Source organism: Aquarana catesbeiana, linkage group LG12 (genome assembly GCF_042186555.1).
Source record: "Aquarana catesbeiana isolate 2022-GZ linkage group LG12, ASM4218655v1, whole genome shotgun sequence".
NCBI classification, from domain to species: domain Eukaryota; kingdom Metazoa; phylum Chordata; class Amphibia; order Anura; family Ranidae; genus Aquarana; species Aquarana catesbeiana.
Window position 1 is genome coordinate 200,984,503 of NC_133335.1, and position 27,581 is coordinate 201,012,083.

At 42.2% G+C, this 27,581-nt stretch overlaps 1 protein-coding gene across 13 annotated transcripts in view; it reads left to right on the forward strand.

Annotated features, from left to right (window-relative positions):
- The window catches only part of PTPRT (protein tyrosine phosphatase receptor type T), a 645,628-nt gene that overhangs the window by 598,298 nt on the left and 19,749 nt on the right, over positions 1 to 27,581 (forward strand). For 12 of the 13 annotated variants that reach the window (XM_073606476.1, XM_073606484.1, XM_073606477.1 and 9 more), the window contains 4 exons: positions 8,351 to 8,486; positions 19,525 to 19,674; positions 22,199 to 22,372; positions 25,297 to 25,428. In XM_073606476.1, coding sequence (XP_073462577.1) covers positions 8,351 to 8,486; positions 19,525 to 19,674; positions 22,199 to 22,372; positions 25,297 to 25,428 — 592 coding nt within the window. The remainder of the gene's footprint in view (positions 1 to 8,350; positions 8,487 to 19,524; positions 19,675 to 22,198; positions 22,373 to 25,296; positions 25,429 to 27,581) is intronic. The other variant, XM_073606478.1, reaches the window with a different exon arrangement.

Genomic DNA, 27,581 nt, shown 5'->3' on the forward strand with positions numbered 1-27,581 from the left:
ACAATGAGCTTGTGGAATTAGTTCTAAGTGACCAGGTGCTGTATTTGTGCCGCTAGGTAATATAACCACTGGTTAGGCAGGGCAACCCCCCCCCCCCATCCTTGGGTCGCTGGAGCTGTTCTAGTTTAACCCTCTGGGATTTATCCTTCCATAGCAAGGATCGAAAAATGGTATTAACGCGTCTGAAAGTACCGTATTTTCCGGCGTATAAGACGACCTTTTACACGTAAAAAAAAATGGCAAAAAGCGGGGGTCGTCTTATACTCCGGGTATAAAATGCAGCCCGATGTATGTCGGCCCGCCGGATGTGAGGTAATACTGTATGTAGTATTTGTTACATTCACTAACAGTTACTTTAGCCAAATTTGAAAGGAAATTCCAATAAAAATGTAAATCTAATCTATCCCAAATTAGCTGCTATGGCACAGAGACCTGAATGGAAGAATTACTGGCTATTTTACCTATAATTTAAAGGTTTATAATAATAAATGATAATAATAAAAACTATATTAATGGTTAATAATTTAATTATTCATTAAACTCGGGTGGAATCGTTTTTCATTCTTTCAGATTTCAGTATTTTCGTTCTTTCCGGTTTTAGTTCTTTACGATTTTCGTTCTTTCTGGCAATTAGTTTTCGTATGCATTTGTCAGGAGTCTTTCGTACATTGCATATGTCTATTAATAACCCCCATAATGAAACTTAAGGGGGCTCCACACCAATAAATCATAAAAAATGGGGTGGGGTCCCCTCAAAATCCATGCAGCTAAGGGGGGGGGGGGGGGGGGCAAGCATGTGGCCATCCCTACTGAACCATACCAGGCCACATGCCTTCAACATGGGGAGGGGTACTTTGTACCTTCTCCTCATGTTGATGAAGACAATTGCCCCTTTCCCACAGTACTTAAATAAAAGAAAAACAGGGGCGCACCAGCCTTGTGTATTAACTTTTTAAAAACATTTATTAAAATGATAAAAAGAAACAACTCACAAGCAATAGGTGGAAGGGGCACAACATAAAGTGTACCGACAGCCAGCATGGGACTTTAGGATGAGCGATGCCTTCCAAAGATCGTGGAGAGATGCATACACATCACTATCAGCTAACGTGTTTCGAAGAGAACGTCCCTTCTTCGTCAGAGCTATGTTGTGCCCCTTCCACCTATTGCTTGTGAGTTGTTTCTTTTTATCATTTTAATAAATGTTTAAAAAAGTTAATACACAAGGCTGGTGTGCCCCTGTTTTTCTTTTATTTCGGTTTTCACTAGGATTCCCCATCCTTGAGGGCAGCAAGGCCTGTGTTGACGCATCTTTATATGGTGATCCACCTATGCGCAGGAGTCATTGTTTCTTGTTTGCTAAAGTCCCACAGCACTTAACCTGTGGGGGTCATCAGGTGGGGGGCTTATTGGAACGTGAAAATAAGTGGGCCCCCAAGACCCCCAACCCATGCACACATGATTGAGTAATAGGTACTTAAAAGACCACCACTTATTTAAAGCGGAAGTAAACCCATCCATAAAACTGTTTCATTTCTGGCACGTTTTTGCTTTTGATTGCAAAATGAGGCAAAAATTATTTAAAAAAAAAAATAAAAAGTAAACTAGTTAAAAACTTTTACCAATAATATGGTATGTTTAGTCAAGTGGGGGTGGCAAAGGGGGTTTGCAGGAACTAGGAAGGGAGGTGCCAAGTGTCCGGTGGTCATTCAGAGGTCATCGGACAAGGAAGCAGCTTCCCACCCTCCCACCCCCTTTTTTGGTGGAATGGATGTCTGGCAGAGATTATGGTAGTGATGTGGTGGTTGGGATCTTTGGAGGCCGGCAAAATTTAATACTGATATGGCATAGTGGGGAACCATCTATGGTATGGGGTCCTTGGTAAGATGCCAGTTAACTGAGGTTTAACTGGGCATTTGTCATGTGGGTATCAGCGTTGGAAGGTGGAGAGTTGGTATCATCCTCCAGTCGGTGTGTTGCGACTGGGGACCTTGTGTGGTCACGCTGATACTAAAATCGATTTGGGTCTTTTCAGTAGCTTCAAGGATTAACAACCTGGTTCAATATCTATCTGTGAAATTTTTGTTTTGTAAATAAAATGTTTATGGTTATTGTAAATAAATGACTGGTACGGCCAATTTTTACTCCGAAAAGGGTGTCGTCTGGTTATTTAATATAGGTACAACAAATATGGTAGGAGTAAGGATGATGGTCAGTTTGCATCTGTCTTGCCATAGTCATGTTACCTTGTTTAACAAAATGATATAACTCTAACAGCCTTTGCTTGATTTTCTGTTTAGGGGAAGAATGCCTAAAATTCAGTAGACATTCCGATATTACAAGGACTTCAAAGCAGAGCACTTGCTGGGAGGATGACACAAGTAGCATTAGGTGGAACGGAGCGTTACATATAACTCATGAACCACAGACTGGGAAATCGTTGCATTGTATGATAAAAAAACACAAGCGTCACACTGATCAGTTGGTTTATAAACAGCGAAAGATCCATATTAGGAAGGTGGTTCACTGCAAGGGCACAAAGCAAACCATCCTTGAACTCGCCCATCTAACAAGTCTAATTAAAAGATGTTTCTGGTATACAGAAGCAAAACGGCTGTCATTGTACCTCTACAAGTCCAGATTAAACCTATAGGTAAACCTGCAACAAAATGACACATATGATTTAAGTTAAACGTAAAAAAATAAAATAAACTAATAAATTCGTACATCCTTAGAACTCTAAACCTGCAGTTTATCCATAGGAAGGCAAAAAAAAAAATCTTATGAAACAATAGCAAAAAAGGACTCCTTCCTGATCCCCAAAGCCAATCAGATACTCCCTAGCTATGATGTTATTTCCTATAAATATGAATATTTATAACGTCACCCTAAAGGGGAAGTTCTGCAATATGCCCCCCTACTTCTATTTTTGACACTTGTTACCTACTCCCACTTTTGACCCCTGTCACCCCCCCCCCCCCAAACCCCACACGTCATGTCACAGGTCCCAGAAAGCTGCGGGACCATTCACAAAGCACGGCGCAGCTTAGTTTGTGAATATTCAGCATGTGAATGGTGGCCAACTGGTTGGCAACAGTAAACATGTCGGTGCTGGGGACCCGAAGACCAGTAAAGAAGTGGTTCTGGTGAGCACAGTCCTGGACCCCTGGACAAATAAGTATAATTTTATTAACTGCTTGCCAACCGTCTCACTCTGATCTGCATCGGCAGAATGGCTCTACTGCGCAAACTGACGTACCTGTACAAAAGCAGTATAGCGCACATGCACGCCACGGGAGTGTGCCAGTGGGTCCAGCGGACTCGATGTCTTCCGGTGACCTGCGATCGCTGCGAGGAGAGGCAGAATGGGAAACTATTTATTTAAATAAGGCATGTCCACGTTCTGCCTAGTGACATGACAGGGCTCTACTGTTCCCTGTGATCGGGAACAGTGATCTCTGTCATGTTTCAGTAAGCCCATCCCACCTACAGTTGGAACACGCTGAGGGAACACAGTTAACCCCTTGATTGCCCCCTAGAGTTAACCCCTTCCCTGCCAGTGACATTTTTATAATGATCAGTGCACTTTTATAGCACTGATCAATGTAATAATGTCACTGGTCCCCAAAAAGTGTAATTTGGGGTTAGATTTGTCCGCCGCAATGTCGCAGTCCTGCTAGTTTGTAGACGCAAAAACTTTTGCGCAAACCAATCAATATACGTCTATTGAGATTTTTTTTTTTTTTTTTTACCAAAAATATGTAGAAGAATATATATCGGCCTAAACTGATGAATAAATTCGTTTTTGTATATATATTTTTTGGATACGTATTATAGCAGAAAGTAAAAAAAAAATTGTTGTTGTTTTTTTTTAAATTAACGCTCCCCGCCATTACTTACCTGAGCCCCATCGTGATCCAGTTATGTGTGTGGGAGCCTCAGCTGTCCCGGTTCTCTCTCTCCTCATTGGCTGAGACACAGCAGCAGAGCCATTGGCTCCCACTGCTGTCAATCACAGCCAATGAGCCAATGAGGAGAGAGCAGGGGATGGGTCCCAGGTGTCTTATGGAAGCATAGAGCAGGAATCGGGAGTGAGCACGCACCAGTGCCCCCATAGCAAGCAGCTTGCTATTGGGGGCACTGGTCAAGGGGGAGGAGCTAGGAGCGCCGGAGGGAGACTCAAGAAGAAGAGGATCAGGACTGCTCTGTGCAAAACCATTGCACAGAGCAGGTAAGTATAACACGTTTGTTAATTAAAAACAAAAAGCAATCTACAATATCATCCTTGTCTGTCACCCTTAGGACCCTTTCACACGGGGAGGATCAGTGATGATCCTCCCCGTGAACACCCGCTTGCTCAGCGGGGAACGCTCCGCCGATCCCCGCTGAGCAGGAAGATGACAGGTCCATCGCTGCACACTGTGCAGAGACGGACCTGTCAGAGCGCCGCTCTCCCCTATGGGGGGATCGGATGATGACGGACCGTAGTGTCCGTCGTTACCCGATCCGATCCGAAAACGGATGGAAAAGTAGGGTTTTCCTCCGTTACACTTTTCGGATCGGAGTGGGTCGGATGTCAGCGGACATGTCACTGCTGACATCCGATGCTCCATAGGGATACATGTATGTCCGTTTTTCATCCGAAAACGGAAGGATGAAAAATGGACATACGGATCCCCCATGTGAAAGAGCCCTTAGGGAAAAAAATTTAAGTAATGTTATGGTAGGCTACAAACACCTGTAAGATCACCAAAATGCACAAAAAACAAACAAACAAAAAACAAAAACAAAAAAAACCTTGGTTACTCAGGGGGATGCAAGACCCATGAACTCAGGTAGTTACAACTTAGCCATCTGTAATAAATGAAAAAGAACAATTAGCTCACAGTATGCCAATTATACAATACACTTTTAATGTATATATATATATATATATATATAGATAGATCTCAGGTCGGTGTCACTCATGGCTCTATTTGAGTTCCCCGATAGATGATAACGTTATATACAGGTTGGTGTACTTATATTATCATAATATATGATTGTATAGTGTTATATACTTTATATTACATGACATAGCACTTTTGTGTTGCGGACATGTGTTTCAGGTGGTGCTTTTTCTTGTGGGTTTTGTATTCTATTTTGCTTCCCCTCGTCTGCACGCTTGGTGGCGCTGGTTTATTTTTTGAATAGTATGCCCATTTTAGTGTTTTAATTTCAGCTGCAATACCGTGACAGTAAACTGATTATGGTTATTTTTAATGAGCAGCATAAGTGCATAAAAGAATAGGTTCTTTCCACATTTTCAGAAATTGCCGTAACAAACAGCTAACATGAAAATAGCAAAATGGGTATGTGGGGAAATCTACCATACACCAGTTTATGTTCGATGTGTAATATACACATTACCATTTGAACATCATTTCCATTCTCAGCTTTAATCAACATGTTTTTTTTTTTTGTTGTTGGTAGAGATGATCCTGGGTGAACATGCAGCTTTCTGTATCAGGAGCTAAACCTAATCAGTAAAATCTCATATAAGCTTTACCATGTTAATATAATGTAAAAAATAGTTTTCAGTATTTTTAAACCTGCAGCTTTGATTAAAAGCATATCTGTGATCTACTTCCTGCTATTGGGTGACAACTGTCTCCCGCTTGTTGTCACCTTTTCACCTGAACTCCCGATGGAGTGGTCATGCAGACACACATTGTACAGGCATGGGCCACCATTGGCACTATCAAGAAGGCAATCCAAGCAATGATGTGCTAATGACTCTAAAAAAAAATTAACCACAGTTAGACATGTGCACTACCGAAAAAATGTGTTTCATTTTCGTTTCATTCGTTTTTTTATATCGGATCATTCGTTGATCGGCATTCACTACTTCAGATTTTTCGTAACTTCGAATGCATTCGTATTCGTTACATTCCATTCGTTTAGATACAGCGTTCCTAATTTCGGATAATTCGTAACTTCAGATGCATTTGTATTCATTCCATTTGCTTAGATGTGGCATTCGTTACATCGGATAATTCGTAACGTCTAATGCATACATATTCTTTCCATGCGGCATTCGTTACTTCAGATAATTCGTAACTTCTGATGCATTTGTATTCATTCCATTCGTTTAGATGCAGCATTTGTTACTTCAGATAATTTGTAACTTCTAATGCATTCGTATTCGTTCCGTTCCATTCGTTTAGATGCTGCATTTGTTACTGCAGATAATTTGTAACTTTGGATGCATTTGTATTCATTTGGTTCCATTCATTTAGATATTTGTTATTTCGGATAATTCGTAATGTTAAATGCATTATAATAATAATTCGTAACTTCTGATGCATTTGTATTCATTTCATTCGTTTAGATGCAGCATTGGTTACTTCAGATAATTCGTAACTTCTAATGCATTTGTATTCATTCCATTCCATTCGCTTAGATCTGGCATTCGTTACTTCAGATAATTTGTAAATTCAGATGCATTCTTATCCATTCCGTTCCATTCGTTTAGATGCAGCATTCGTTACTTCGGGTAATTCGTAACTTCAGATGCATTCTTATCCGTTCCATTCCATTCATTTTAGATGTGGCATTTGTTACTTTGGATAATTCCTACTTAAGTTGTACCTGTTTATCTACAGCTCTCTTTTCCCTACACCCATTCAAAGTGCAGAATTTACACAGGATATCTCAGCTCTGAAAAGCAGGGGGCGGAGAGCTGAAGTTACATCAGTAAGGAGAGCTCTGAGAGCTGATTGGAGGGAAGGGACACACTCTTCTGCAAACAGGCACGGTGTTGAGGCTGTCAATCAGCTGGAGCTCCCTCCCCTGTCACCATTTTTCTCTTGGTGCCAGGACAACTTCATAGCTCCCAACTGTCCCTGATTTCGAGGGACTGTGCCTGATTTGGAACAATGTCCCTCTGTCCCTCATTCCTCCTCATTTGTCCCTCATTTTGGTCTGATCTATATAGTTGTAAATAAAATGCATTTTTTATCGTTCAAAAAGTGTTTTCCAGTGCTAAACCTTTCATCCAAATTCTAAATTGCTAGATTTTTCAATTTTAAAAGCCAATATAAAGGAATAGTAGTGGTTAAAAAAGCACTTCTGGATTTAATTAACCTTTTTTTGTTATTTCCCCTTTAAGGGGGCGTGGCAGGGGGTGTGTCCAATGCCTACATACGTTTGCTAGTAGGCATCCCTCATTCCCATTCATTCTGATAGCAGAGTAATGAAGCAGGGGACAGAAATGACACTTAGTACTCTGGATTAAGACAAGCACACACTATGGAGGGATATGCTTTGTTCATTTTTCATGTCTGAGGATTACAACCACTTTAAGCTTTGACAAAAAAAAACCTGGAAGCTGGTTTCTATGCACAGCTGCACCAGATTTTTCACTCTCCAATTCTAGTAGATTAACCCCATAAGGTCTCTGCCTGCACCATGCACCAAATCCGCAGCAAAAGGGATTTTAAAAAATCTGGATTTTTTATCACCTGAAGTAAGTACATGTAAAAGGAAGTGTCTGAAAGCGGGGGCAAAAGATTGGCAGGACTGAGATGCAAAAAGAATGAAAACATTTCAAAACACTTATTCATACAAATAAAACATGGTAGTTGTTTATGATGTTTGATCTGATTTAGGCTGGGTTCACACCATTGCGAATTGGATGCAGGATCCCTGCATCCAATTTGCGATAGCAGGAGATTTTGACCGGCTCTCTATGGAGCCGGTTCACATATCTCCGCAGCAGGTCTGTTGCGTTTTGCAGAAAAACGTTGTGCATCTTCTGGTTCGTTTCAGGTCCGAATTCAGCCCAAAATTTGTGAACTGAGCCTCAAAGTGGTTTTAAACCCGTCCCTTACATATACCCAATATATATTGGCCTCAGGTGATATACAGAGAACAAACAAATCCTCCTACATTAGTTGCACCTGTCTATCTGTGGTCTTCTCTTCTTGACAGCCATTCAAAGTCCAGAATTTATAAAGCTTGTCTGAGAGTTCAGAAAAAAGGGGGCGGACAGCTGACGTTACACTCTGCAGAGCTCAGTGAGGAGTGAGGAGATTGGAGCGAAGGGACACCCCCACCCTCCACACAGCACACAGAAACAGAGCTAAGGCTGTCAATTACAGGCTGTGTGCTGGAGGTCCCTTCCCTGTCACCTTTTTTTTCTTGTTGTCAGGAAAACTTGTCAGAAGTGATGATAGCAGAGGAACAAAGCAGAAGACAGAAATGACACTTAGTGCTCTTGACTGAGACAAGTAAACTGTAGAGGGATACGCTTTGTTCGTATTTCATGTCTGAGGTTTATATCCACTTTAATTATTATCTTATTTCACAGCGCCGGAGCTGGAAGAACTGGCTGCTTCATTGCTATCGACATCATGCTGGACATGGCAGAAAACGAGGGAGTGGTGGATATATTTAACTGTGTGCGGGAACTGAGGGCTCAGAGGGTCAACATGGTGCAGACCGAGGTAAGAGAGTGACTCACGATCACCGAGTACTAAGGCCTAACTGCAATAACATATTGGAACCAATCACAATCCATCTTGTACTGCTCTGACTTCAATAAATGACTTTTGATTGGTTACTGCAGGATGGTGTACTTAAAGTGGTGTTCCAGCCAAAATGATACTTTTTAACCACTTCAATACAGGGCACTTAGACACCTTCCTGCCCAGACCAATTTTCAGCTTTCAGTGCTGTCGCAGTTTGAATGACAATTGCGCAGTCATGCTGCACTGTACTCAAACTAAATTTTTATCATTTTGTTCCCACAAATAGAGCTTTCTTTTGGTGGTATTTGATCACCTCTGCGGTTTTTATTTTTTGCTAAACAAATAAAAAAAGACCAAAAATTTTGAAAAAAATAAAAGTTTTGCTTTTGTTTCTGTTAAAAAAAATTGTAAATAAGTAAGGTTTATCTTTCACTGATAGGCACTGATAAGGCGGAACTGATAGGCACTGATACGGCGGCACCGATGAGGTGGCACCAATGAGCGGGCACTGACGATGGGCACTGATATGCGGCACTGATGGGCACTGGTAGGCGGCACTGATGGGTGGCACTCATATGCAGCACTGATGGGCATTGATAGGCGGCACTGATGGGTGGCACTGGTTGGCACTGATGGGCACTGATAGGTGACACTGATGGGCAATGAAAGGCGGCACTGCTGGGCACTGCTGGGCACTGATAGGGCGGCGCTGATAGGCGGCACTGATAGGTGGCACTGCTGGGCACTGATAGGCGGCACTGCTGGGCACTGATGGGCACTGATACGTGGCACTGATGGGCACTGATACGCGGCACTGATATGAGGCACTGATGGGCATCCCTGGTGGCACTGGCAGTGGTAGGCATTGAAGTGGGCACTGATTGGCAGCTGCCTGGGCACAGATTGGCAGCTGCCTGGGCACACAGTGGCATTTCCCTGGGGGTCTAGGGGCATACCTGGTGATCCAGTGTGGATGGCTTCTCTGGTGGTCCTGGGTAGGATTCGAGGGGGGGCTGTGCTGATAAACAATCAGCACAGACCCCCCCTGTCAGGAGAGCAGCCGATCAGCTCTCCTCTACTCGCGTCTGTGAGACGCGAGTGAGGAAAAGCCGGTCACCGGCTCTTCCTATTTACATCATGATCAACCGTGATTGGACACGGCTGATCACGTGGTAAAGAGTCTCCGTCGGAGACTCTTTACCTAGATCGGTGTTGCAGGGTGTCAGACAGACACCTCGCAACAACGATCGCCGCGTCATATGACGTCCGGTCAGGAATATCAAACCACTTTGTCGCCGTCATTTTGTAATAGGGCGGGCGGCAAGTGGTTAAATAAAAAATACCCCTATAATACACAAGCTTAATGTATTCTAGTAAAGTTAGTCTGTAAACTAAGGTCTGTTTTGTTAGTTTATAGCAGTAATTTGTTATTTTATAAACTTACAGCAGGCCGTGGCCATCTTAAGTGTGGGCATCTGAAGCCAGACTGTATTTCTTCCTGGATTTCATCCTTGCAGATCTCGCACATGCTCAGTGCAGCACAAGCAGTGTAATAGGTTTCAGGTCAGGTTTCCATAGCAACGGCAGTGTCAGAGGAAGTTGCCGCCCCTTCCCAGAAGGCATTGCAAACAGGAAATGATGGGCCCCGGCCAGGGAGGAGGAAGTGAAAAATGAATACAGCAGATATACAGTAAGTGCTGAGAAAAAAAAATTTAAAAATATCCAATTCGTTTACAGTGCACAGTTTAGTGAGGGATGCTAAAGAGTTGTAAAAGTGGGTGGAACTCCACTTTAACCACTTGCCGACCGGGCCATAGCCGAAAGACGGCTATAGCGCGGTCGGCTAGTTCTGGGTGGACGTCCTCCCAGAATACTGCTCTCGCGCGCCCCCTGGGGCGCGCACCCGAGAACTTCCGTGACCGCAGGGTCCAGAGGACCCGGCGCATCACGGATCACGGTAAACGGCCGCTGATCGCGGCCATTTACCATGTGATCGCTCCGTCAAATGACGGAGCGATCACATGTCAACAGACCGGCGTCATGTCATGACGCCGGTTCCTCCCTCCCCTCTCTGTACCGATCGGTACAGTGTGAGGGGAGAGGGGGAGGGATCGGATGGCAGCACCACTGTGGGCTGCATGTGTAGTGCCCACAGCGGTGCTCAGTGACAATTGTAGTCACATCCATCCATCCCTCCATGCTCAGCCATCCCTGCATAATACCCTGCAATACTCTGCATAATACCCTGCAATACTCTGCATAATACCCCGCAATACTCTGCATAATACCCTGCAATACTCTGCATAATACCCCGCAATACTCTGCATAATACCCCGCAATACTCTGCATAATACCCGGCACTACTCTGCAATATACCCGACAATACTCTGCAATATACCCGGCACTACTCTGCAATATACCCGGCACTACTCTGCAATATACCCAGCAATATACCCTGCAATATACCCTGCACTACTCTGCAATATACCCGGCACTACTCTGCAATATACCCGGCACTACTCTGCAATATACCCAGCAATATACCCAGCAATATACCCTGCAATATACCCTGCACTACTCCGCACTACTCTGCAATATACCCGGCACTACTCTGCAATATACCCCGCAATACTCTGCAATATACCCTGCAATATACCCTGCACTACTCCGCAATACTCTGCAATACCCCGCAATACTCCGCAATTTTTAACCAGTTCCCGCCCACAGTCATATGACGTCCTTGACTTTGAGCGGGGATATCTGAATTATGCCTGCAGCTACAGGCACCATTCAGATATCAGCTTTTTTAGCCGGCGATTTCCTACACCATAAGAATGATCATAGCGGCTGTTCCACTGCTTGATCGTTCTTATGGGAGGCGAGAGGGGATGCCCCCCCCTTCCCGCCACCCTCCGGTGCTTCTACCGACTCACCGCTACGATCGAAGCCAGGATCGTTTTTTTTTTTTTTTTTTTATTTCAGGCACAGCCTAGAGGTGAGATGTGAGGTCTTATTGACCCCATATCTCACTGTAAAGAGGACCTGTCATGCTATATTCCTATTACATGGGATGTTTACATTCCTTGTAATAGAAATAAAAGTGATCAAAAATTTTTTTGGGGGGGAAAAAGTGTCAAACTAAAATAAATAAAGTAAAATAAACAATAAAAAAAAAAAAGCGCCCATGTCCGTGTGCTCGCATGCAGAAGCGAACACATACGTAAGTCCCGCCCACATATGAAAATGGTGTTCAAACCACACATGTGAGGTATCACTGCGAACGTTGGAGCGAGAGCAATAATTTTGGCCCTAGACCTCCTCTGTAACTCAAAACATGTAACCAGTAAAAAATTTTAAAGCGTCACCTATGGAGACTTTTAAGTAGTGACGTTTGGCACCATTCCACAAGCGCGTGCAATTTTGGTGACATGTTAGGTATCTATTTACTCGGCGTAACTTCATCTTTCACATTATGCAAAAACATTGGGCTAACTTTACTGTTTTGTTTTTTTTTAAAGCACAAAACTGTTTTTTTTCCCAAAAAAACGCGTTCTAAAAATTGCTGCGCAAATACCGTGCGAGATAAAAAGTTGCAACAACCGCCATTATATTCTCTAGGGTCTTTGCTTAAAAAAATATATATATAATGTTTTGGGGTTCTATGTAATTTTCTAGCAAATAAATTATTATTTTTACATGTAGGAGAGAAATATAAGAATTGGCCTGGGTGCTCCAGAACGCCTGGAGGTGCTCCGTGCATGTTGGGCCTCTGTATGTGGCCACGCTGTGTAAAAGTCTCACACATGTGGTATCGCCGTACTCGGGAGTAATAGCAGAATGTGTTTTGGGGTGTAATTTGTGGTATGCATATGCGGTGTGTGAGAAATAACCTTCTAATATGACAATTTTGTGAAAAAAAAAAAAGAAAAAAAAAAATCTTGATTTTGCAAAGAATTGTGGGAAAAGATGACAATTTCAAAAAAACTCATCATGCCTCTTTCTAAATACCTTGGAATGTCTTCTTTCCAAGTAGGGGTCATTTGGGAGGTATTTGTACTTTTCTGGCATGTTAGGGTCTCAAGAAATGAGATAGGCTGTCAGTACTTCAGGTGTGATCAATTTTCAGATATTGGCACCATAGCTTTTGGACTCTCTAACATTCACAAAGACCAAATAATATACACCAAGTTGTACTTATTTTTACCAAAGATATGTAGCAGTATAAATTTTGGCCAAAATTTACGAAGAAAAATTACTAATTTGCTAAATTTTATAACAGAAACAAAGAAAAATTCATTTTTTTACCAAATTTTCAGTCTTTTTTCTTTTATAGCGCAAAAAATAAAAAACCCAACGGTGATTAAATACCACCAAAAGAAGGCTCTATTTGTGTGAAAAAAAGGACAAAAATTTCATATGGGTAAAGTGTTGTATGACTGAGTAATTGTCATTCAAAGTGTGAGAGCACCGAAAGCTGAAAATTGGTCTGGTTAGGAAGGGGGTTTAAGTGCCCAGTGGTCAAGTGGTTAAAGTGATTGTAAGGGTTCGTTTTTTGTTTTTTTTTAAAATAACAAACATGTCATACTTACCTCCTCTGTGCAGCTCGTTTTGCACAGAGTGACCCCAAACATCCTCTTCTGGGGTCCCCCGGCAGCTCTCGCGGCTCCTCCCCACATCAGATAACCCCCTAGGAGAAGCGCTCTCCCAGGGGGTTACCTTGCGGGAACGCTCCCGAGTCCAGCATTTGCGTCCATAGATACGAATGCCGGACTCGGCCCTGCCCCCAGCGCTCGCATCATTGGATTTGATTGACGGCAGAAGATATTCACTTTACCTACAGGTAAGCCTTATTATAGGCTTACTTGTAGGTAAAAAATAAAAATAAGGGTATACAACCACTTTAAAGGGGTTGTAAACCCTTGTGTTTTTTTTTTTTAATAACAAACATGTCATACTTACCTCCACTGTGCAGTTCGTTTTGCACAGAGTGGCCCCGATCATCCTCTTCTGGGGTCCCCGGCATTGGGTGTCCACGTTGGAGAAGCGCTCTCCAACGTGTAGGCACACTCCCGTGTCCTGCTTTTGCGTATATTCACAGTCAAAGCAGGACTCAGCCCCGTCCCCAGCGCCCGCATCATTGGATTGATTGACAGCAGCGGGAGCCAATGGGTGCGCTGCTATCACTCTATCCAATGAGGACACAAGACACTGGCTAGAGTTGGTGTGCTCGTTCCTGGCTGGAGGATGACAGCGTTCAGTTAAGTAAAACGGGGGCTGCAGCAGAAGGTTTTTCACCTTAATGCATACAATGTATTAAGGAGAAAAAACACCCCTTTAGAGTATAGCCAACATTGCTTTTAAATTTTGGAGTGATGAGGGGTTAGAACTCCTCTTAGGTATTTTCTTGATGTCTAATTCCCTGTTTGAGATCTTTGTCCTTCTATTTGTCCAATAAACGTGGGAGAAAATGACACATTTTTAGTTATTAATGGGGAATTCTTCAAATGGGTTCACTTGTTCCAGGTGGAGAATTGGATATAATTATTGTGTGTGACTCTGGGTGTGGTTGCCCCCATACTTATTAATTATATCTGAAAAAACACAATTGCTCTTTATAGGACTTTGAAGGCAACTTCTAACCAAAAAATAAGATATAATAACATTTATTTTCTCGATTTAAAAGGTTTGAACCACATATATTACATCACATATTACATAGTATATTACATAGTATAAAGCAGGGGTCTCCAAACTTTCTAAACAAAGGGCCAGTTTAGGGGGGCCGGACTGTGGTCAGACTCAATGCCAGTGGGAGTAAAAAGAATACATAGCACCTGTGGCCAGTAGGAAGAGGAATAGTGCCCCATCGTTGGTGTCTGTGGGAGGGATAATGCCCCATCTTTGGTATCAGTATGAGGAATAGTACAATTTTATTGGTGTTAGTAGAAGGATTAGTGCCCCATAATTTATAGATATATATAGATATAGAGATATATATCTATAGATAGATATATAGATATATATCTATCTATAGATATATATCTATTGATCTATATATATATGTATATGTGTGTGTGTGTGTTATTTAAAATCTTATTGGATATGTTTTTAATACCAAAAGTAACATTTTATTTTACAAATGTTTGGTCTTTTTTAGTTTATATAATAGAAAATAAAAAATAAAACAGTAGTGATCAAATGAAACCAAAAGAAAGCTCTATTTGTGTGAAAAAAATTCTATACATTTCATTTGGGTACAGCGTTGCATGACCGTGCAATTATCAGTAAAAGTAGCACATTTTCTATAAAAATATGGTAAAAGCAGTGGTTGACAGTAACCTACCATGCGTCAAAATCCTACATTGGATTATATTAGGTTGATGGGCAAATGAAGCTTCAAAATGCAATGGATTTCACTCAGAAAAAAGGTTTGCATTAATATTCAAACTTTTCTCTGAACACAGATCTTTAAATGACATTCCAATTTTTACATGCTTGTTCTCCCTTATATCCATTATTGTATTGCTTATTCAAATTTGCAGTTTCTCTCTCTAGTGGAACAGTAAAGTGCAATTACCATGTAGCACTTCTTAGCAGAAGCAGAGCCTCCTTATACAATTCGCAAATATGAATATGGTATTAAGGCTTTTGTTGTTGGGATTTTGTTTGCATGCCAAGCAGATTCAAGGAGGTCAAATGCACCTTTCAGTGGATTCTGAATTATCTCAGAACACTGGCTGGAAGAATAATGAATTCCAAAATTCTAAAATCATATACTGTAGGTTGCAGTGGTCATGTTATAGCTCTTTAAAGCGGAGTTCCACCCGTTTTTTAGTTTACTAACCACTTGCTGACCGCCGCACGCCGATATACGCCGGCACAATGGCAGCGGTGGGCAAATGGGCGTACCTGTACGTCCCTTTTAACTGGCGGGGCTGAGTACAGCGTGACCGTGCCCACAGGTCCCGCGGACTAGATGTCCACCGGTATCCCGCGATCCTGTCACGAAGCCACAGAACGGGGAGATGCAAACAAGGCATTTCCCCATTCTGCCTTGTGACATGACAGGGATCTACTGCTCCCTGTCATTGGGAGCAGTGATCGATGTCATGTGAGTGGAAGCCCATCCCCCCACAGTTAGAATCACTCCCTAGAACACACTTAACCCCTTGATCGCCCCCTAGTGTTTAACCCCTTCCCTGCCAGTGTCATTTACACAGTAATCGGTGCATTTTTATATATATGTATAAATGACAATGGTTCCAAAATAGTGTTAAAAGTGTCCGATGTGTCTGCCATAATGTCGCAGTCACAATAAAAAACGCAGATCGCCGCCATTACTAATAAAAAAAATAATAATAAAAATGCCATAAATCTATCCCCTATTTTGTAGACGCTATAACTTTTGCACAAACCAATCAGTATACGCTTATTGTGATTTTTTTAACCAAAAATATGTAGAAAAATACATATCGGCCTAAACTGAGGAAAAAAAATGTATGTATTTTTGGGGGATATTTATTATAGCAAAAAGTAAAAAATATTGCTTTCTTTTCAATATTGTCGCTCTTTTTTTGTTTATAACGCAAAAAATAAAAACCGCAGAGGTGATCAAATACCACCCAGTGGAAAAAAAAGGACGTCAATTTTGTTTTGGTGTAACGTCGCACGGCCGCGCAATTGTCAGTTAAAGCGACGCAGTGCCGAATCGCAAAAAGTGCTCTGGTCAGGAAGGGGGTAAAATGTCCTGGGGCTGAATTGGTTAAAAGTCAGCAGCTACAAAAAGCATAGCTTCTGACTTTTAATAAACAGACACTCACCTGTCCCACGGTCCAGCGATGCGGCTGCCCATAGCCCGGCTCCTCTCCCCCTCCTCTCCGTGGTGCCTCCATTGAAACTGTGGGCACTTGGCCATGGCAGCCTACAGCTTCATGGCCGGGTGCACACTGCGCGAGTTGCGCTGCGCTCTGCTATTGGCCAGGCAATCTTCTGGGACATGTGACATGTCCCAGAAGATAGTCGGCAGGGAGGGGCCGCCTAGGGGCGAGAGAAGGAGTTGCTTAGGTGGCCAAGAAGGAGGAAGTGGGACAGGAAGTCCCACTAAAAAGAAGGTACACACTCCCCCCAAAAAATGACATGCCAATTGTGCCATGTCAGGGGGCGAGGAGTGCTTAAAGTGGAAGTTCCACTTTTGGGTGGAACTCCGCTTTAAGGGCTCGTTCACGCCATACGCTCATGAAAACTGATGGGAAAACCATGCATATTTCACTTGCAGAGACATCAGTTTCACATTCAGATTTTTTGCACGTTGACTACTTTTTATGTGCGTCAATTATGTGCCCTATTCACACCAATGTTGATGTCATGTCAGTTTTTTTTTTTTTTTCCCATGCAGACCACTGCATACACGCTGTAGATTCCTGCGCAGAAAAAAATCTACACGTTGTGGTGTGAACAGGGTACATAGAGAACAATTGTTTTTTGTGCCCTTGCAGAACAGGTGCAGAAAATCTGACAACTCTGCACCATGGTGTGAACAAGGCCTCAAGTGGAACTAAACCCTCCTATCATTTTCAGCCAATAAAGCTGCCATCTTGGCCTTTGTTTGATCTTCAACTGCCACAGTGCTGCATATGTGATAAGTTATGACACTAACCATTTGATGGTTTGACAGTTTGGATGAGAGAACAACCAATGTGACAGTTACATTCCTGGAATGTGCTGGCAATGGAACTGTTTTTGAAACTGTTAAAGCGAAGTTCCACTCCGGTGCCACATTTGGCACCTTTTGGTAGGCGGAGGGAACAGGTTTTTGACAGGTACCTGTTCCCATTTCTGAGGAGACCTGGCTGCAGCGAGGTCCCCCGGAAGTTCGGGCCCCCTTCTCCTTCCTTCGCTGTTGGGCCAGTTAGAAAGCGCAGAGCGCTCCGCGGCAGGTTTCCCTTACTATGAATAGCGGCGGCAGCACCCGAGAGCCGATCGGAAAATTGGCTGGGGTGCCAACATTGCAGGATCCCTGGACAGCAAAGTGTCCTAATATTCAAAGTCAGCAGCTACAAATACTTTTCATTTTTGGAGGGGAGTGGGCTGAAGCTCTGCTTTAAATCAATGGGTTTAGTTCTGCTCTAAATAGAGACATCTATGTACCCCATTTATTTACACCGGTGATGTAGGTAAAGGTCCTGGAGAAAGAAAAAAAAAAGTGTGAGGGTTCTTCCAAAATGCAAACCATTCCCTTCAGGCCTGGTATGGGAGCCCCCCCCCCCAAAGAAAGTGGGTTCCCCAGAAAATGTATACCTGACCCTTATGCATCCTGACATTCCAGAAAAGCGAGGAGGAGCATGTGCCCACCCCCTCCTGAATCATACCAGGCCACATACCTTGGTCCCCTGCCAAAGCACCTTGTCCCTATGATGATGAGAACAAGGGCCTCTTCCCCACAACCTTGACCCGGTGGTTGTGGGTAAGCATGTTTGGTTTGTTTCGTTCTGAATTGATATTCGGACTAATCTTTTGTTATTCGACAATTCTGATGTATTTGAATTTCCGAATTACAATAGTACCGCATTTAAACAATTCCAAAATAACAAATCAAAATTTCGGATGAAATTAAAATATTTTTCAAATCAAATTTGAAATTTCGAAAGAGAATAAAATAGAATAGAAAATAAAGGAATAGAAAAGACTATAATAGAAAATAAAAGAATAGAATATAATAGAGTAAAACAGAACGGAATACAAAAAAAAAATAAAAAAAAAGAGATAGAATAGAAAATAAAAGAATAGAGTAAAACAGAACAAAATAGAATAGAAAATAAAAGAAGAGAATAAAGTTAAATAGAATAGAAAATAAAGGAATAGAATAAAAATAGAATTGAATAGAATAAAATAAAAAAGAAAGAATACACCACCTTCTCAAATTCGAATTTTAATAGAATAAATGCCAATTCAAATAGAATGGAAAAGAATAGAATACACAATAGAAAAGAATCTAATAGAATCGAATAGAAAGAATATAACAATATAACCAGTTTCTGAAATTCGAATTTCAAATATAATAAATTCCAATTCGAATAGAATAGAAAATAATGTAATAGAATAGAAAAGAATAGAATAGAAAATAAAATAATAAAATAGAAAAGATAGAATTGAATAGAATTAACAATAGAGTAGAATAGAATAGAATAGAATAGAAAGAATATAACAATATAACCGGTTTCGGAAATGAAAATTTCAAATAGAATAAATTCCAATTTGAAAAGAATAAAATAGAAAAAAATAGAATAGAATAAACAATAGAAAAGAATAGAATAGAATAAACAATAGAAAAGAATAGAAACAGAAAGAATATAACAATATAACCAGTTTCCGAAATTCGAATTTTAAATAGAATAAATTTAAGGGACTGCCTAATGCAGTATGTATTAGACATGTGCGATTAGTTTTGTACGAATCGAAAATTCATACGAACTTCTGTAAATTCGTACATGATCTGAAATATGAATTGCTATGCTTCCGAACTTTGTACGAAATTTCGTTTATGAATTTTGGATCCAAATTCCGTTACAACGGAAATGAGAATGTTCGTTAATTACGAATTTTCGTTATGATGAAGTTAAATAACCCAGGAAGTCAGCACAGCACAGGGATGGTGGGAGCCCCTCATAATGATAAATTCATCATAACGAACATTCGTAATTGTTACGAAAAGTTATCAAACCGAACAAACAAAACAAACAAAACGAAACAAAACAAAAATTCGTATTTCGTACGAATCCAAATTGAATTTCGGACACGAATTACGAAATACGAATGAATTCTGACGGCGCACATGTCTATTATGTGTGGTGTGAATGGGCCCTAAATGAATTGCTTATATTCTGGAGTAGTTTTGAAGATTAAAGCAAACCTCATACTGGCTGCTTAGGGCATCATCACAATTGTCCTTTAGTCGGTGCTCATTACTAGGTCTTAGTTGTCTCTTCCACTTAATCACTGTAGTTCATTTTGCTAGGAGCAGTATGTATTTGTCCATGATGCCATTCTGGAGGCCTGCCTGTGTGGCAACACTGCCATCCCAGTGTGTGAATTCCGCTCCGTCTACTACAATATCAGTCGTCTAGACCCGCAGACCAACTGTAGTCAAATCAAAGATGAATTCCAGGTATGCCCTACATAAATCTTTGAAAATGTATGTTTAGTAGGACAAATCTTGTGGTTTTCTGTTTTCATAAAAATGATGTGGGGGTGGGGCGGGGGTCTAACCACAGACTGTTAATGTCTAGGGCAGTGCTGGCGAACCTTGGCACCCCAGATGTTTTGGAACCACATTTCCCATGATGCTCATGCACTCTGCAATGTAGTTGAGCATCATGGGAAATGTAGTTTCAAAACATCTGGGGTGCCATGATTCGCCATTGCTGGTCTAGGGCAACCATTGACTGACCACTCTCGCATTTGGCAGAACGGTTGATGTGTTTATGGCCTGCTTAAAACTTGTTCAACCTATTTTTAGCTTAACTCGACTTGAAAATTGAAATTAAAAAAAGGATGTAAATCCCCTTTGCGTGTACCAAATGCCTTTACAAACCCAGATATTACTTAGTTAAAGTAGCAGAGACGTTAACACTGTGCTGTACATAGACTGTGCTGAAAGCAGAGCTGTGGGAGGGGCTCAGCAGGCCCCACCCACTACAGGCTGCCTGTAGAAAATGACAGGAGGGGGCGGAGACAAGACCAGTCACCCTGCACAAGGAGAGAGAGCAACAGTGAGCGGTCTTTATTACAGAGGAAATGTTGCACACTGGATTACAGCACAGATCTGGAAGAAATACACAAAACACACAAAGATTCTGTAGTGCACCCTCTAAGGAGCCGCAAGTGTGAAGGGATCCCCCACCCTGCACAGCCAGGCACACCGCATCTCCACAGCACACTTGAGTCAAATAACAGTCCAGTGCTTTGTTTTATGTTTTATTGAGGAGAAAAAACTTGGATAGAGATAAGAGTATTGTGGGATGCCCACTTGACTTTCAGCAAAGAACTCTTCTGGGACACAACTATATACAGTCCATATATACACTTCTCCTCTGCCTCCAGCACAACTCTTTATTGCAGCACTACAACTTTTTAGGACCAGGTAGCAAAACGCCCTTTACAGACAGGGACCGCGGACCCCTTGTTTGTGTAGCAAAGTCCTAGTGCCCAGCTGTCCTCCTGTGGTTACTGATCCCAGCACCATCTCTTTAGGCCCTGGAAGGAAGAGAGGAAAGATCCCTGGTGCCGCACATACATGGAGTCCTATGGTGGTATGAGAGAGACAACCTCAGCCTGGGCTCCTGCCAGGCCACAACCCCAACGCATTTCACTCCGCCCCCGGAGCTTAGTCATAAGGACCTCTTCAGGCACTGCCAGCCTGCCTGGCTGCAGCTGCCCCTTTGTCCAGCCCCCTTGGCTGCATTTTCACAATCCTCCCAGACTGACTCTGCATCCATTCCAGACTGCTCTCTCCCAGTCCTCTCAGGCTGCCTCTCAGTCCTCTCCAACTGTAACACTCACCAGCCCATCTGGCTGGCTTCCTCCCTAGAGATTTGCCCGGCAGTGTTCTCCTGCTGTCCTCCTCCTGCTCCCATGCCTCTGGTCAGGACACCTCCATGTGTTGTGAAGAGGGTCCCTTCTGCACCCAAGCCCAGGCCTGAGGTCACCCCCCCCCCGACTAGGGGCTACCCTCAAGGGCCGCCGACAGCTAACACTCCATCTCCATCTTCCACCCGAACTCCACTGTGACCCAAAGTATTTGAGGGGGCCTGCCCTCTGCCAACCCATCTGTTGGGGATTGGTCAGGGCTCTCAGAATACTCCAGACAGCTCCTCCTTTCCTCCACTCCAATTATTCTGGAAGTTCCCGGCAAGTTTCAGAAGTAGGGGGAGGTCTCGGATATGCTGCCTGTGAGTCATCCAGCCCTCCCTGAGTCACTCACCTGACCCAGCCAAGCCTGAACAATTTACCTATACTACAAAAATCTAGCACACTAGCTAGGGGGTGCTACAATTCAATTAAGAGTACACATGACTTTTATATACACCATATGTGCTTATCATTGAGTTCACATATAAAGAAATCCCTGAAGTCTGAAGGAAAACCAAAATTTCCAGGAGTATCGATTAACATTTCCAGCAGATACTTGGATGTCCCTGATGGAAGCCAATAATTATCATGCATTTAGATTGATAAAGATTAGTATAGTTACAACACTGCCATTATACCATTATAATGTGGACAGTTTTTCAAGATATGATTTGCCTTATGGTTCTATGTGCCTATTTGTATGTATACAGTTGAAATAAGAGAATAGCCAGAGCAGGGACACAATTCTAACTGAGGCCAAAACAGTTTGAAATCTTAAAATGGGTGAAGGGCAGCCACAGAGTTCAGCCATAGGGTCAGGCATACTTCAGGAGACAAATTAACACTTTACCTAGACCTTAATAAATAAATGTGTCCTAAGAAAAATTAGCCTTGCGCTCCAGGGTAAAGCGAGAAGAAACAAGGACACTGCAAAACCAGATAGTGACAAAAAAACAATGTACAGTCAAGTGGTAGTATTATGATTTGCAGATGTAGCTTTCTTTTGTTTTTTGGGGTTTGTTTCATTGTTTTTTAAGTAAAGTTCTACTTTAATTTTCCAGACCCTGAACATTGTGACCCCACGAGCAAGGCCGGAAGATTGCAGTATAGGGCTTCTACCCCGCAACCATGACAAGAATCGGGCTCTAGATGTCCTACCTCTGGATCGGTGCCTTCCCTTCCTCATTTCACTTGATGGAGAGACAAGCAACTACATCAATGCTACACTCATGGATGTACGTAGAAATATATATATATATATATATATATATATATATATATGTATATATATATATACTGTAAGTAGAGTATTTTTTTTAGGTACAGTGGAACCTTGGATTACGAGCATAATTCCAGGGGAATGCTTGTAATCCAAAGCACTCACATATCAAAGCGAGTTTCCCCATAGAAGTCAAGGGAAACGAATATAATTCATACCGCATTGACTTCTATTACATGCAATACCGCATGTGGCCAGAGTTGGGGGGGCGCCGGATAGCCTCGGAAATACTCGGGGACAGCTTGGCTGAACTCAGCAGGGCTTTGTTCACCCGCATCACTGGACCATAAGACAGGTGAGTGTCCAATTATTAAAAGTCAGCAGCTACACTTTTTTGTAGCTGCTGACTTTTATATGGGTGGAACTCCGCTTTAAAGCATGTTATACAGCACAATGCTTGTGCTGTGTAATTTGGCCCCCTGTACCACCCTAAATACTTGGCTGATCCTGCCTGGCTATGCCCTCCCCTCTGTAAACTGACCATGGTAAATCATGGCTGCTGAGCCCTGACACCGTGATCAGTTTACGTGCTTCCGTGATCCGCTGCTATCTGCAGCTCTCCTCTGTCCTCCTCCCCCCTCCCCTCCCTGCCTGTCAGCACTCACTAGTGCCACTCTGCTCCCCTCCCCACTGCTACAAAACAATGTGATCTTTATACCATCCACATTGTTAGATAATAGCCTGTTTCCTAGTGCCTGTGCTTATAAAAAGCTTCCCGGCGCTCACGTGACTCCCGTCTCTCACCTCCTCTCCTCCCTGGCTGACATTTTCGGCCCCGACTGCTGAAGCTGCCAGATGGGGAGAGGAGAGAGCTGTGAGTCACGTGAGTGCTGGGAGGCACTGTGAAATCAGTCTGATTTTTTTTTTATAAAGCACAGGCACTAGGGCACAGGTTGTTATCTAACAATGGGGATGGTATAAAGATTACATAGGGGCTTAACAACCACTTTAAGTTATGTGTAATAAAATGGAATGTCACAGGGAAACAGTATTGAACACATGAAGAAAGAGAGGCATGCCAAGACACCAGCTGAGATCTATCAGTAATTAGAAAGCAATCCTGCCCCTTTTCAGTGCAAATTAATATCAGCTGATTCAGTCTCAGCTGATGGCCTTTAAAAAGACCTTTGTAACCTTATTGTTGCAAAACATACTGATGGCATTGGTTACAGAAGGATTTCTAAACTTCTGAATGTTCTAGTGAGCACTGTTGGGGCCATAATCCAGAAGTGGAAAGAACATCATGTCATCATAAACTGGCCATGACCAGGTGCTCCTCACAAGATTTCTGACAGAGGAGTGAAAAGAATTATCAGAAGAGTTGTCCAAGAGCCCAGGCCCACTTGTGGAGAGGTTCATAAAGACCTGGAATTAGCAGGTACAATTGTTTCAAAGAAAACCATAAGTAATACACTCAACCGCCATGGCCTATATGCACGCTCACCACGAAAGACTCCATTGCTGAAGAAAAAGCATGTTGAAGCTTGTTTAAAGTTTGGTGCACAACATTTAGACAATCCTGTGAAATACTGGGAGAATATAGTCTGGTCAGGTGAGACCAAAATTGAACTCTTTAGATGCCATAATACACACCATGTTTGGAGGTTAAATGGCACTGCACTGCACATCACCCCAAAAAAAAACCCCCATACCAACAGTGAAGTTTGGAGGTGGGAACATCATGGTGTGGGGTTGTTTTTCAGCATACGGTACTGGCAAACTTCATTTCATTGAAGAAAGGATGAAAGACATTTTTGATAAAAATCTGCTGCCATCTACCAGGATGATGAAGGTGAAACGAGGGTGGACATTTCAGCAAGACAATGATCCCAAACACAAAGGTAAGGGAACTCTCAATTGGTTTAAAAGAAAATAAGGCTGTTGGATTGGCCCAGCCAATCACCTGACTTGAATCCAATAGAAAATCTATGGAAAGATCTAAAGATCAGAGTTCATAGAAGAGGCCCACGGAACCTTCAAGATTTGAAGACTGTTTGTGTGGAAGAATGGGCCAAACTCACACCTGAGCGATGCATGCGAGTAGTTTCTCCATACAGGAGGCATCTTGAAGCTGTCATTACCAACAAAGGATTTTGTACAAAGTATTAAATACATTTCAGTTACCGTGTTCAGTACTTTTCCCCTGTGTCATTACATTTTATTACACATAACCTAATTTATGAACATATTTGTTTTGGTTTCTTAGTATGGATTACATGGATTGTTAACAACATGTGGTGAAAATTTCATGTCAATAGCACCTTTAGAAATGTATTTACCTAGAAAATGGTGACTTGTTCAATACTTATTTTACCCGCTGTGTGTGTGTGTGTGTGTATATATATATATATATATATATATATATATATATATATATATATATATACATATATTAATAATAATTGCTAGCAATTACTGTATATCAGTGTAGTTATATATTAGAAACTGTGCATTACTGTCTGTCACTTGACACAGTCTGATTCGTCACAGGAATCGTGCTGATTGTCACACTCCGGGGGTCGGCCCTGATCTCTCAGCTTGTGTCAGAGATCTGACAGCTCCGCGCTGCAAAGGGAATATTTTCCAGATAATCCTGTCTCACACGCAAGACTGACAGATTATGTGATCTGATGCAGCAGAATAAACTGTGCATTAGCCACTCTGCAGTATAAACTCTCTAATGTTGTCGGCTGTCAGCAGCTCTATGATGATACCGTGACACATACAAAGTCGTTTCTCCATACTGTAGACCGTCATAGAAAATGGTATATGTAACACATTTCCTCTATGAAATGCTGCAGGCTGGGGAACCTTTTCTTGTTTTCACATTTCTTGAAGATCCCAGGATCGGTCCTCTGACAATCTGTTTGTTTTTTCCAGAGCCATAAAAAGCCGGCAGCGTTCTTGGTCACACAACACCCATTACCCAACACTGTGCCAGATTTCTGGAGGATGGTCTTCGACTATAACTGCACTTCAATCGTTATGCTGAATGAAATGGATGCTGCTCAGGTAAAATCTTCAGCTAATCAACTTTATTCTATCATTAAAGACCCTTGGGGTCTTTTAAATATACCATTCAGGTTTTTTTTTTATGTCATTGACGAGTTGAAAGAAAAATTACCTGTCATGTTTGCCAGAAATCCAGGGCTGTCCTATTGGCTCTACAGTGTCATCAAAAACCATGTGAATAGGAAGCGAATTTGGACTACAGAGAATCTCCTTACTACGTTAGAGAAGAGTGGGGTTGTTCTGCAGTTCTAACACACTTTCTCTACTATAGTGCCAATGCTGCTCCTCCATAGATACAGTACAGGGAGTTTTGTTACCATAGCATAGAAAGGTTTTGATTTACTAAAATTGGAGCGTGAAAAATCTGGTGCATCTCTGCATAGAAACCAATCAGCTTTCAGTTTTTATCTCAAACCTTAATTGAACAAGCTGAAGTTAGAAGCTGATTGGCTACAATGCAAAGCTGCACCATATTTTTGCGCTCTCCAGTTTTAGTTAATCAACCCCAAAGTGTTTTACTGGTAGGCCCATCAGAAAGTAAATAACCTGAAATAAATCAGTGCAATCCACGTGTATAAAATTATTATCAAATCATACAAAAATATCAAAAGAAGTAGCTGCTATCACTAAAAGTGCTTTCACTCCACTTAAAGACGATACAAAGAAACCAAAAAAACGTGCTGCACTACTAAATATACAGCAGAGTGTATCACAAAAAGTTGAATTGTAATCAAGTGCTTAAACTAATCACAATCCTCATCAACATGCTCCTAAAAATAGCATTAAATTAAAGAGTTCATAAATGTATCATGCCCTGTACACACGATAGGATTTTCTGATGGAAAATGTGTGATAGGACCTAGTTGTCGGAAATTCCGACCGTGTGTGGGCTCCATCACACATTTTCCATAGGAATTTCCGACACACGAAGTTTGAGAGCTTGCTATAAAATTTTCCGACAACAAAATCCGTTGTCTGAAATTCCGAACGTGTGTACACAAATCCGGCGCACAAAGTGCCACGCATGCTCAGTATAAATTAAGAGACGAAAGCTATTGGCTACTGCCCCGTTTATAGTCCCAACGTACGTGTTTTACGCCACCGCGTTCAGAACGATCGGATTTTCCGACAACTTTGTGTGACCGTGTGTATGCAAGACAAGTTTGAGCCAACATCCGTCGGAAAAAATCCATGGATTTTGTTGTTGGAATGTCCGATCAATGTCCGATTTCCCATATCAAATAGGTAAAACACTCACAAGTGGCACTTCAAGCCATGCTAGCTGATTAAGCATAAAAACATTGGTTTCACGAGATAGCCACGATGTGACGTCAGTACGTTGGCTCCACCCATACACGTGTTACGTCAACGCGTAGACTTCTTCAGTAGGGGTGGAGCTAAGATGTCGTTCCACTGCTTAATTACTCCCTTTCATCCCTGTCACCCACTGGCGGCTAATTAGCCACTCCTAGCCTTACCCAAACGGGAAGTTGCGTGCACAGGGGAATTAAAGTCAATGAATGCCGCCACTCCTTCTGAGGACTGGTAAGCTGCAGTATGTTACATTTTGTTCTTAGGTTAGAGTCATCTGCTGTGTCTGTGCCTGGGTCATTTTATTGCATAAAAGGCATTTACCCCATTCCTACTAGAAATGGCGCTCTTGGGACCAAAGATTGGGTTGTGAGGCTTAAAAGGAGCCTATATCTCAGTCAACGGTGGTCTAGAAAACCCAAAGAACCTTTTTTTTTTTAATGAGTGGACTACTTAATAACTATCCTGAATTAAAATAAAGACATGAGATATAAATCTAATCCCAAATGCACCTATAACCAAATAGCCTATATTAACTCAGACCCAAAGGTTAACTGTAACTTAATCTATTTTTACAACTCCCTTCCCATCACTGCTATCTTCTAACCTGTTAACACAGCTCTGGGATTGTCACGTACCTGATGGTAGAGCCCGATATGCAGGGAACAGCCTTGCTTACTCCTCTGACTCAGGCCCCCTGATAGAGCAGACAGGAGGCGCAGGAGTGCAGAGTCGCACGAGTGCCTGACAGGTCGCAGACCATGGGACTGGAAACAGCGGCAGGTGGCACGGTGGTTCAACAGGATACTCCAGCTAGCAGAGGAGGCAGGTTAGGCAGGCCG